The 11,572-nt window shown below is 56.6% G+C and overlaps 2 protein-coding genes across 4 annotated transcripts; both read right to left on the bottom strand.

The window, feature by feature from the left end:
• Positions 1-898: 898 nt before the first annotated feature.
• Positions 899-4,017, bottom strand: MOSPD3 (motile sperm domain containing 3). 2 transcript variants are annotated; one of them, XM_019422789.2, is made up of 6 exons: positions 3,481-4,017; positions 2,739-3,003; positions 2,427-2,502; positions 1,968-2,197; positions 1,225-1,389; positions 899-1,125 (listed from the first exon to the last, which is right to left on the bottom strand). In XM_019422789.2, exons 2-6 carry the CDS (start codon positions 2,938-2,940, stop codon positions 1,094-1,096), a joined length of 705 nt encoding a protein of 234 aa, XP_019278334.1. In that variant the 5' UTR covers positions 2,941-3,003; positions 3,481-4,017; the 3' UTR covers positions 899-1,093. The 2 variants fall into 2 exon arrangements, with proteins under 2 accessions (XP_019278334.1, XP_019278335.1); XM_019422790.2 differs by lacking the exon at positions 3,481-4,017 and adding an exon at positions 3,234-3,281.
• Positions 4,018-5,984: 1,967 nt separating this feature from the next.
• On the bottom strand, positions 5,985-11,096 carry PCOLCE (procollagen C-endopeptidase enhancer). Of its 2 annotated transcripts, XM_019422774.2 has the most exons (10): positions 10,860-11,096; positions 9,930-10,038; positions 9,232-9,490; positions 8,933-9,007; positions 8,206-8,330; positions 7,524-7,660; positions 6,985-7,232; positions 6,657-6,734; positions 6,354-6,524; positions 5,985-6,222 (listed from the first exon to the last, which is right to left on the bottom strand). In XM_019422774.2, the coding sequence occupies exons 1-10, from the start codon at positions 10,952-10,954 to the stop codon at positions 6,056-6,058; spliced, it is 1,464 nt and encodes a 487-aa protein (XP_019278319.1). In that variant the 5' UTR covers positions 10,955-11,096; the 3' UTR covers positions 5,985-6,055. The 2 variants fall into 2 exon arrangements, with proteins under 2 accessions (XP_019278319.1, XP_053750079.1); XM_053894104.1 differs by lacking the exon at positions 8,933-9,007 and having other exon boundaries at positions 10,860-11,094.
• Between the last annotated feature and the right edge of the window lie 476 nt (positions 11,097-11,572).

Below are 11,572 nucleotides of genomic sequence, written 5' to 3' on the forward strand. Positions count from 1 at the left end.
CTTGCTGATTTTTGTCCCCAATCAACGATCTGCCAGTGTCACTGGCTGCCCCTCTTCCTTTCTTCTCCCTTGCCCTGCATCTGAGAGAGGGCTGGACACCTACCTTTCGAGGATCCTATTCTTTTCCTGTGCCTTAGTTTCTCCTGCCTGGTTGAGTTGGAAGTTATGTCAGGCAATCCCATTTTCCCCAGTCTTGGCAGGGACCTTGGTGTTTCTGACTCACAGGAGTTGAAGTCATAAAGGAAGAGACAAAAGCAGATAAAGGGTCAAAAAGGCAGAAAAGGATTCTGGGTATTGGAAGCATCTAGGAAACCCTGGCAAGAGGCTCTGATGGCTCCAGAGCATGAGACTGGATGGGGCACCTGGGTAGTTTGGTTGGTTAAGCATCCAGCTCAGGTCATGATCTCACAGTTTCATGAGATCAAGCCCCATGTTGGGCTCTGCACTGGCAGTGCACAACCTGCTTGGGACTCTCATTCTCTCTCTCTCCCTCGTCTTTTTCTGCCCCTCTCCCATTCGTGCTGCCTCTGTTGCACTCAGAATAAATAAATGAAACTTAATTAAAAAAAAAAAAAAGGACTGAAACTGGATGTCTACAGCAGGTGGGATTAGGCAGCATTTGTTTGTTTCTTTGTTAAGTACATCAGCCTAGGGAAGGGACCCTATTTTAGAGCTAAAGGGGACCTTAAAAAAGTCTACTTCCCCAATTCCCTCATTTTAGAAGTAGAAATAGAAGCTCAGAAAAGTTCAATGACTTGCTCAAGGTTACACAGGTTTTTCTTCTGGTGCAGCACCAGGACTAGAACCCTCACTGGGTCCCTTCACTGCCCCAGGTCCCCTGAGGATGGGAGGAGGAACTGGAGGAATGAAGTGGGAAGAAAGGGGCTTGTTTCCTACATTTCTTAGTTTAATTTCAAAAATTTATTTTATTCAATTTGGAAAATGAATACAAATCCCTGGGTAGTTGGGGAGAGAGGCTGGGCAGGAAGAAGAGGGAGTAGGAGTTGAAACAAAGCATGGGCATCACAGTGGCTGTCTCATGTACACATCCACATCTCTGCCCCAGGAGGTGGGTAAAAGTTGAGCAGGGAGCTCAGGTCCGAAGGAACACCATGGTGAGGAGGCCTGGAGGAGGAGGACAGAAGAGCAAGACCGAATGAGCAGCCTTGGGGCTCTGTTAGCCTTCCTCATGGCCCCCATGCCCCTAGCCACTAGTGTGCTCACCCAAGATGTAGGCCGCCACCAACTTCTGTCCCAGGGAGACGTGCAGGATTTGGGGCAGCTGGCTGCCAAGTTCGTCCTGGAGCGGGAGCAGCAGGAAGGCCACGGAGACTATGCCCGTCAGCAAGAAGAGGAGGAAGGAGCTGGTGGCCAGTTGTGGATGGGGGTCTGGGAAACAAGCCTGGCTCATCAGAAGCTCCAGCCTCCCTCCTGCCCAGCCCACCGTCCTCCAGGATGAAAGTTGGAGATGGGAGGTGTGTCTATTTCTTATTGCCTTCCAGGGGGCATACTGCAAGTGTCGTCTCCTCCCTGGAGCCTCTGTCCCCACAGTTACAAGAAACCTTCTATCCTCTGGTCCCTCAGCATATTTTTCTCTTCACCCTGCCTTCATTACTGACTCCTGTGGACAAGATTGTCAGGCAAGGAACTCTGTCTCCCATATGCAGCCCATGACTTGGTACAGCATAGTGCTTCAGTATGGGTTTCATATTGAACTGAACTAAGCTGGCACATGATAGGAAGTACTGAAGTTAGAGCCAAGGGAGAACTTTTCCCTCTAAGTAGAGGCCAGAAACCAGGGAAAGCTACAGAAGTCTGTGTTTTGCCTAACCTGATATGAAATCTCAACTCCTAGGAATGCTTCTGCCAAAAAGCAAAAGACTGAACCAGAAGACTCCTTCCACTCCAACTGGGTGCATCTCCAGGGTAACGCTCAAGAACTCAAGAATTCCCATCCCCCAACTCACTCTCGGGGAAGTGTCTGGCCGTGGGTGGTGCTGTCCAGGAAGGAGGCCCTGGGTGGGGCGTTGGGTCAGGCTGTCCCTGAAGCTCAAGAGGGTAGGCTGGGGCCCTCAGAATCGAGGTGATGTCCTTGCGCCCCACCACTCGACCCTCAGCTCCCTCCTCAGACAGCTCAATGCGGAAGCGGTCCTGGACGTCATAGTGGCTGGGAATGGGGGCCACGTGGCGAATCACACTGGTCCCAAAATAGGAGAGAGGCCCATTGTGAGGAAGTGAATGACAGGCAGTGATCCAAGTGGATCCAGGCCCACTTCCCAGGAGCTTTTCCCTTAGGGATGCTGACAGAGGTGGGGGAAAAGGTTGAAAAGACCCAGGTCTGAGCCCTAGGGCATGGGCGCGGTAATTCAGACAAAGGTAGCTGCAACCCCTGGCTCCCACGAGTCCCCTCAACCATCCCAACTCACATGTCAATGCAGGATTGAGGTTTCACGTATCCTTCTGCGTCAAACACCGTATATTTGGCAGGTGCTGTGCACAGGACTGAGGGATAAATGCACACACAGACCGACCATTGCTTCAGAGACCCTACACAAGCTTGCCCAGGGAGGGACACTAGAGTCCCTCTTGCCTTCTACCCCAGAGCACAGGACCTGATTCTTCCAGTCTGCCAAAGTTGGATATCTGACCCTGCTCATCACACTCCTCCAGCCCCACACAGTCCCCTGGTGTCCTGCCCCCAGACCCAGATCCCTAGCATGAGGTGCCCATCCATTCACCTCGGAAGCGAAGCGCAGCTCCCGTGGGGTTATAGAGGGTCAGCAGCTGCCGGGGTCCACTCCGCTGGTCCGCCCTGAATACTAGGTCCGGGGGAAAGACGAGGACCGGGACAAGTCCCGAGGGAGGAGGGGCGCCCCGGGACCCCCGCGCAGGAGCCCCCGGGCCCACCAGCTCCTGGTCCTGGGGCGCCCCACGGCGCATGCAGGCTGTGTACGGTGGGACATCCGAAGGCAGAGCCCAGGGGACAGGGCCTGGAGTCTAGAGCTGTTGAGCGAGAGAGGAGAAAGGGGTCGGAATGAGGTCGAGGGACAGGGCCTGGTCTGATGCTGCCGCCGCCGCGTCGGAAACCCGCTAGATGAGGCTCCTCCAGACCAGGCCCAGTCCCCCCAAACCCTTCCCCTCTCCAGCTCTGCCCGGGTCCCTTTAGGCCCCGCCCCAGGCCCCACCTCATGGTCACGCCCACCCCATAAACCCTGCCCCTAGCTGCTCCCAACCCGGGCCTCGTCTCCTGGCCCGGCTCCCGAGCTCCAAAAGCTCCACCCGCCCCGCCGCAGGCTCCGCCCCTTCCGGGCGTCCGTGCTCTCCGGCCAGACCTCGCCTGCCGCACCGCCCCCTCTGGAGCCGCCCTTTCTCTAGCTCTCCGGAGACCTTTATATAAGTGCCTCCGAACCCTCCCTGAGCTCGGCTCGCAGCTCTTTCGTGCCTCAGCCTCCAAACAGCCTCTCGGGTTGTAAGGCTTACCCTCTGGTCACCGCACCTGCCAATCAACTTGTGGCCGGACTGAGGCTGCCATCTTCCCAAGAGACCATTTCTACACTTCCGCCGTACGGCCCCTGTCATTGGCTAGGGCGACCTCGTTTCCGCCGTAAGCATACGCCGATTGGTGCACTTAAAGACGTGATTGGTTTGATCCCAGTGACGTAAGACTTGACGGGCGACTCCGGCTCGAATGATGGAACTCAGAGGTACCGGATGGGGACCTCGGCTGATTGGAGCTCGGGCTTTGTTCCTCCCTCCCCAATGAGACCTCCAAATCACTAGAATCAGCATCCCACAGGGAAGCCCTCTTTCTTTACTTTAGTCCTAGGCTCTCCTACAAGCCTCTGCAGCAATCATAGCCGTTTTCCATAGTACTGGTTGGGAGGTTGCTTCCAGTTGGACTCGGACTGAGACAGGGAAACTGAAGGAACCCCAGGGAAAAAAGCCGTGTTTTTCCTTTGCTTCTTTTCTGGCTTCTATTCTTGCTAGGACCCCGCATTCCCACCCCACTCAACACATGCCTCGTAATGCAAAAACACATGTTCTCCTTGTAAGGGACAAAGAGATAATATCATCTTTGGAGTCTTCCAGCACAATAGGTGATATCTAAGGAATGACCCGGCAGGCCATCAAGTGCCTATTCCAGACCACTGGCACTAGATATCTCCACGCCAAGACCCCAGGCCTCAGGGAACGAGTGGCTTAAGAAGGACCCTATCCTTGTTCTGACCAGTTCCTGGATGCCTGAGAAGGCATGTGCACAGAGTACAATCGCCAGTGAAAACCCCAGACCCCAAGAAAAGAGGAGACTCATGGTCTTTTCCTTTCCAAGTCTTCCAGACACCCAGTCCTTCTCTCTCTCTCTGTCTTCAATAAACTGCTTTCACCTACTGCTGGCTCCTGTTTGATTTCCTTTCTGCGGGAAGCCAAGGACCCTTTTGGCTGGTCCTGCAGGACCCCCGCTGGGTCTGCAGACCCAGCCTGCCAGCATCAGGATGTCAGCCCACGGCTCCTCTCCTGAGTTTCCCTTTCCTTATGGGACTCAGAAGTCACTCACATATGCACAAGGAAGTAGGGTTTGCCAACCCTGCCACTTGCATCATCCCACTGAATCTTGTGAACTCCTTTCACAAACCAAATGGCCTCAGCAAGGTGAAGAATCTCACCCCAGGCCACATAATTGGTTAGCAGTAGAGCAAAAACAAAGTTCATTTTATCCCAAAGCCATCCCTGAGCACCCCATCAAATGGAGAACCCCTTTATACTTTTAGGCTGTTTTTCTCATAGCATAGTTTCACTTGCCACCATGCTTGTTCTTATTCTTATTTTTTTAAGTTTATTTATTTTTGAGAAAGAGAGCAAATGGGGTGGGGGCAGAGATAGACTCCCAAGCAGACTCTGAACCCACAAACTGTGAGATCATGACCTGAGCCAAAATCAAGTCAGATGCTGACTGAGCCACCGAGGTGCCCCAACACCATGTTTATTTTATTGTGTATTTCCGCTCCAGTAGAATGTGCTCTCCTCCCCACAAGAGCAGAGACTTTGTTTTGTTTTCTGGTTCATTCCACAGTGCTTGCCATTTGGAATGAACAAATGAATAAGTGACTAGGATGAACTTTGAGCTGAGATCTGATTGAAGTTAGGAAATGAGCCATGAGAAATCAGTGGAGAGAATTCTGGATAGAGGGGATGGCAAAGGCAAAACCCCCAACCGAAGGGTACTAGAACTGGTCACGGAGTCACCAAGACTGGAAAAGTACTTGCAAAGGAGACAATAGACAGAGATGAGATGGGGGGGGGGGGGTGCTGGATGCAGATCACCTAGAGCCTCAGAGTCTACAGTAGGATTTTGGCTTTTATTTTGAGACTAATGGGAAATTATGGGAGGTCTTCTTTATCTCTCTTTTGATAGCTTTACTGAGATATCTTAGACATATAAAATTTGTGTACATTTAAGATATACTTGATATTTGGATTTACATACACAATGTGAAAAGACCACAATCAAGCTAATTAACATGTCCATCCTCTCTACATAGTTACCACTACGTGTATATGTGTGTGTGTGTGTGTGTGTGTGTGTGTGTGTGTGTGTGTGTGTGTGTTTACAATATGGGAGAGTTTGGGGACGCCTGGGTGGGGCCGTCGGTTAAAGCGCCGACTCTTGATGTGGCTCTGGTCATGATCTCACGGTCGTGAACTGAAACGCCGCATCGGGCCGGGCTGTGTGCTGACAGCGCAGAGCCTGCTTGCTTGGGATTCTGGCTCTCCTCTCTGCCCCTTCCCTGCTTGTGGTCCCTTTTCTCCCTCTCAAAATAAATAACTTAAAAAATATATATGGGAGAGTTTTGAGCAAAGGGGTGACAAGGTCTTACATTCTTGAAAGATTGTTCTGTTACAGTAAACCTGTGTCGCGTTTAACAAATGAATGATTTCTCCTAGATGGGCCCCCAAACCATAGAAATGGAGATGTGACCCCTTCCTCAGTCAAGAAACATTTATTTGGATAACAAAGGAGTCCCTAGGGCTAGGGGCTGGGAAGCTGGCCTGGGTTTCAGGCCTGGGACCCAGCAGCCCGGACAGGTTGGGAGGGGCACTTCCTCTTGCTGAGGTTGGTGAGGATCTGGTCCTGGTTGGACCGGTAGAGAACTACGAAGCTCTCTGGAGGAAGGGTAGGACCTCTGTTCTCTTCCACCTGGCCCATCATCAGATAACTGACTCCTGGGGGAGGGGAGGGAGGGATTGAGAGTGTGTTATTGAGACCTTGTAGATATACCTCCTCATCAGAGTCCTTCAGATTCTATCATTTTCATGAGGCAAAGTCCTCCTCCCCATTCACCCACATCTGTTACCTTTCTTCATGGGGGGGCACTGCTTGCAGGGCACATAAAACTTCAGGGGAGTGTCGGTGAGTGGAGAAGGCAGGTCCAGGCCACCGGTTTTGTAAGCACCAATGAGACTGACAGTGACAGTGAGGCCCTCCCCTGGGCCCCGAACCATGGACTTCACTGTTGCGGTCACCACTGTGGGAGAGTGGGGGTGAGCGGTGAGGAGAGAGGAGGCCAGCTCGGGGCTGGAACCAGGAGGAGGGATTTGAGGGCCGGAGGGAGGTGAGAGCTGCTGGACGAGCAAAGCTGGGAGATGGGGCTTCTTACCCAGGTTGCTGGTACAGAAGTTGCTCTGCAAGGTGCCTGTCCGGCGGCACTGCTTTGGGCAAGGGACACTGGGCACATCTAGGAGGGAGAGGGACGCGGTTTGTGGAGGGCGACCTACGCAGCGGGTAGGAAGTGCCACTTTCCCCATAACGGCCTCATTGATTAGGACCCATTCCGAGCTCTTTCCAGCTTTGGGCCCCAGCGCCCAGTACCAGTTCAGAGGAGGCACCAGTGAGTGATGTATGAGTGAATGAATGAGTTCAGAAAGGAGACCTTTGAAACGGCTGCCTTCAGTCTGCGTCCCCTTCCTCCCCCTTCCCAGACTCACCGGGGCCCCCCGGAGTTGCCTGGGCCTCAGACGAGGCTTTTGGTTTCTCCTCAGATGGGAGTCCGGGCTTGGGGCCCGGGCTGAGGATCGGGGTACCCGACCGGGCATCCTCCCCGGCGTTCTGGGCCTGCTCTTCTTTGGCGGCACCCCGCGGCAGGGTCTTGTAGGAGGCGGAGAAGCCATCGGCCGTGACACTGAGGTCAGAGACGAACTGGACGAGGAGCTCGTTTCCTTCGGAGGAGATGGGACTGCGGATGGCGGGGCAGCGGGGGATGCGTCAGGCCGGCCTTGTGACCTCTGCCCGGGGTTGACCGTACCAGCTTCCTTGCTTCGCAGGACCTACTCGCCTCTGCATCCGCGGACCCGTTTTGCCTGGCTTCCTACTAGCTCCGCCCACCAGTGTGGGGGCTCCCGGGTTCAGATCCCGCCTCTTCAGCTAAGCCCGGCCCCTCCCAACCGCCGCGAGGTTCCCACCACTGTTTCCCCTGGGGAATTGGAGACTCCCCGGCCCACCGTCCACCCAGGTCCCGCCCCCTCACCCCGGGGCGGTGTCGCCGCAGAACTTCCCCAGCCTCTTGGCGTCGTCGCTCACGGCTCCGTTGAATACGCTGACCGAGTCGTAGCGGCAGTAGGTGTCGGGCTCCAGGTCAAACTTCCCGAAGGTCAGCGAGATTACCTGGCGGCAGGACCCAGGGCGGCTTGAGGGCGCGGAAGCCCTGCACCTCTCTCCTCCTCCACTCCGCGTCGTCGCCTCCGGAAGCCCAGAAGCTCGCCACAGCTTCCTCTTTCCACTCCCGCGTCCCCTGGAGATCTCCCCTCCCCCCGCTAAAGCATTCACCACCACTCGGAGGATCACACACTCAGGGGAACCTTTCAGTGGCGTCTGTTGCCGTCGTCGGCAAGGTCTAGTCCTGGCTCATTCTCAAGGAACAGACCCAGCATCCACCTCCACCGCCTCCACACACACACACACACACACACACACACACACACACACACACACCGTTTATATATCAGCATCGTGTACCTCACTCTCGTAAGACCGTCACAGGTGTAATTTTACATTTTTTTTGAGTGCAAGCAGTTCTGGGTCTGTTTTTGCTCCCCACCAGCGCGAGCTCACTGGTCGGGACATAGCAGATGGTCAATTAATCTCTGCTGGCTGCATGCTGGAGGACGCCGCCTGGGTCCCCGAGGGCAGCCGGGGCTGGGGATCGGTACCTGGTCCGGGGGAGCGATGATGTGCCAGGAACAGCTGATGCCCGGGGGATAATCAGACTCGGGCCAGTTGGGCGTGGTCAGGGTTCCCTGGGCCTTCTCCAGCCGCCCCCCGCAAAATTGGTGCTCTGGGGAGGGGAGAAAGGAGTGGGGGTGGGAGGCGGTGGAGACCCTCGGTCAGCTCGAGGAGAGCTCTAGGCTGGAAGCCGGTGCTGGAAGCTCGGAAGTCTGGGTCTCAGCGGGAGGGGATGAGAAGAGGGGTAGGAAAGAAGGGGTTGGTTAGCAGAGAGGGGGCTTGGAGGACCAGCGCTCAGGGGAGTCTTGGAGCCGGGCGCCCAGTCAGGCGGTGGAAGGGGGAGGAGGACTTGGCTGGACACGCTCCCTTCTCGCCCCTCCCCCTGACCCGCGGCCACCTCGCTCCTCTTCCCCTGGGAGATCCCATCTCCCCCGCCCGGCGGAAAAGTCCCCTTTGCAGGCTGGGGAGTCCTCACTCTGTGAGGGCGCCCTCAAATTGGGGCACAGCCCCAGAGGCCTCTTTGGCGAGGCCCCTGCCTTAAACATTTTAAGGGAGGCTTCTGCCGCCAGGAGGGGGTGATGGGACCGCAATCGGGAGCCCTGGGCTGGGTGTAGGGAGCTCCGGGTCGGGGGAACCTAGTCCCCCAGCCCGGGGGTGCCCCCTCGCGCCCGTCTGAGGGAGCCCGATTGCGGACGGGGGCGGGCAGTTACTCACCGTCCCAGTAACCCCAGGCCGCCCATTCCACCCGCGGGTCGGTGACCCATTTCCGCCTCGCGCCTGGGGGGGGGCCTGGAAGAGGGGATGGGTGGGTGCGGGAGGGGCGAGAGAAGATGGGGAGGAGGGACTGAAGGGGCAGTTAGTGAGGAAAAAGGGTAAGGGAGGTAATGGGGGCCCTAGGCTCTCGGGCGCAGGGTTTGTCTTGGGGGGGGGCGGGGTAGGTTAAGGCTGGGGGTGGGGCCTGCGCCAGGGGCGGAGCCAGGAGAGGGGGAAGGCGAAGGTGAGGGAAGTCTCACCAGTGCCCGAGGTGGCCCGCCCGCTGTACCAGAGCAGGAAGCCTCGTCCTCCTGTGCCCTCGTCTGCAGTCATCCTCAGGGTCACCTGGTTGCCGGGGGCGACTAAGGGCGCTGGCCGGAAGGTCCCGCAGAAACGTCCAAGCCGCTGGCCGGAGGTTCCAGACCCGGCAAAGACTTCCAGAGCATCGTAACGGCAGGCAGGGTGCAGCTCGAAGTCGAAGACTCGGAAGGAAAGGGACACAGTCTGGCCCTCAGGGACCTGACGACGAGGACAGGGGAGAGGACCTGCAAAGTCAGGCCACACACAACCGAGGCAAAGGATACTTCCCTTTCCCCAAGCATTTCATATGGACACTGGGCCTGAACAGGAAGGGACGCCATCGGGGAGCAGAGCAGAGGGCCTGGGCTCTGCAGGAGCTCATTGCCCAGGGGACAAGCCCTGGGGTCTGTGGAGAGATTCGAGGGCCAGAAATAAAACTGGGAGTAGAAGAGCAGGCCTAGAGTTAAGGTGTGAGGACACTTTGCCACATGTTACTGTGGGCTCTGCTGCCATCAGTGAAGAGGGGAGGGGGCCTGGACTTCCCTGGGCGCAGTGGTGCAGGGAGGAGGGCGGCAGGGGCTGGGTGGACCCGGGTTATCTTAGCAGTCAGGCCTCAGAGACTTCAACAAGGGGGTAGCGATGAGAGGGTCTTTCTCACCGTTATTGTCCAGATGCATTCCTTATTAGGGGGGTAGAGGTTGGGGAAACCCTCACTTGCCACGTAACCGGACTCCCCAGTCACATCCCCTCCGCACAGGAACACAGGTCTGGAGAACAGAAGAGGGGGCAGCCATGAGTGGAGGAGAGCTTGGGAAGGATAGGGTAATGAGGGTGAGGGGCCAGAGAGGGAAGCCAGGGGGATGAGGGAGAAAGGGGGTCTGGGGCAGCTTCAGCCAGCCAGGCTGGGATTGAGAGGATCTGGAACATGTGGCTGTCTCCACAACACCCCCCGATCCCCACCCCCACCCCAACAGGAATTCCCGGAATCCTCCTCGGGCTGTTCCTCACTCTCCCCCCTCGCGCCCTGCCTGGCAGCCGGGGACAGGAGCCGCCTAACTACTTCCAGATGTGGACACAGCCACGAGGCCATGGGGGGGGAGGGGGCGGGGAGATGAGAAGCAGCAGTGATGGCCCTCATATTGAACCTGGAGACCAGGGTCCCCCAGCTCCCAACCTTTGCCCTGCTCCTGTTCCTGCTAACTACTTGAGTATCTGATTCCCAAGTCTCCCACTCACTTCCCCCACCATCTCTAATTCCCTCCTGGAATCCAGATGTCCAGATACCAGGCAAGTTGAAGGTCTTGGAGCTCTCAGGTTCCATGGGGGGGGCCAAGGGTCTGGGAGGATGGGGAAACTTAGAGGGCAGGGGACAAAGGGTGGAGGAATGGTGGCTAGTGGTGCCCCGCTGGAGACAGTGGTCTTGGAGCAGGGAGGGAGAACTTGGGGCCTGGGGGAGGGTGGGGGCTGCGAGAAATCTGGGGGGGGTGGTGTGTTAGTGAAAGGATCCACAGGATCCACAGGCAAAACCCCCAAGAATCAGGGCTTTTGAAGCTCACTCAAGCTATCTGGAAGGTGCCAAGAGACCTACCTGGTGTAGTTGGGGGTCTGGCCCTGGGCGAAAGGCAGCAGGGCCCAGGCAGTGAGGAGGGGCCCCAAGAGGGAGGCAGTGGCAGCAGGCAGCATGGCTGGGGGGAGAGGCGCTGGGGTCCTCGAGACCGAGGCAGCAGCTGAGTTTAGCAGCGGCAGCAGCAGCAGCAGGGATAATCAGTGCCAGATGAGGCAGCCTCGGGTGTGTGGGCGTGGGGACTGGCCAGCGGGGCGGGCGGTGGGGAAGGCGGGACAGGGAGAGTGCAGTCGGGACAGTGGTGAGTCCAGGGGCCTCTCTAGGTCTAGGACACATAAATATTGACCTAAGTAGGGGGTGGAGCAATGAAGGGCAGAGGGAGCATCAACCCTCAGCTGTAATGCAGGCATCAAGTAATGTCATCTGGAAGCCTGCTGTGTCCAGTACCCAAGCATCCTGTGAACACAGCCTCTGGTCCTTCCTCATGATCCTCCCCATGCCCGCCTCCTCAGCACCCGTAGAAAGTCCTTCCCTAGACCCCCAACAACTAGTCACTCACCCCCTTCCTGACCACCCCCTGCTCCAGCTGATTTTCCGCTTCAAATTTCTACTGTCTTCTTTGCATCCCTGGACCAGACTAGGCCAAGGAGAAAATTCTTTCTGCCCGCCCATTTTCCCTCACAAATATTTGGAGATCCAGGAGTGGGTTAGATGTGGATAAAGGGAGCATCCCTCTT

Source organism: Panthera pardus, unplaced genomic scaffold (genome assembly GCF_024362965.1).
Source record: "Panthera pardus isolate Hobbes unplaced genomic scaffold, ASM2436296v1 HiC_scaffold_4, whole genome shotgun sequence".
NCBI classification, from domain to species: Eukaryota; Metazoa; Chordata; class Mammalia; order Carnivora; family Felidae; genus Panthera; species Panthera pardus.

Bases quoted from the DNA above. Each gene is read 5' to 3' on its own strand.
- MOSPD3 (XM_019422789.2), bottom strand. From the start codon at position 2,940: ATGCGCCGTGGGGCGCCCCAGGACCAGGAGCTGGTGGGCCCGGGGGCT. The intron at 2,503-2,738 runs GTGAATGGATGG...TTTATCCCTCAG, and splicing joins AGCTGCGCTTCGCTTCCGAG to TCCTGTGCACAGCACCTGCC. The intron at 2,198-2,426 runs GTGAGTTGGGAT...TTTTGGGACCAG, and splicing joins CCTCAATCCTGCATTGACAT to TGTGATTCGCCACGTGGCCC.
- PCOLCE (XM_019422774.2), bottom strand. From the start codon at position 10,954: ATGCTGCCTGCTGCCACTGCCTCCCTCTTGGGGCCCCTCCTCACTGCC. The intron at 10,039-10,859 runs GTAGGTCTCTTG...TCTGTTCTCCAG, and splicing joins CAGACCCCCAACTACACCAG to ACCTGTGTTCCTGTGCGGAG. The intron at 7,233-7,523 runs GTGAGGGGGCGG...CGCCATCCGCAG, and splicing joins TGCGGCGACACCGCCCCGGG to TCCCATCTCCTCCGAAGGAA.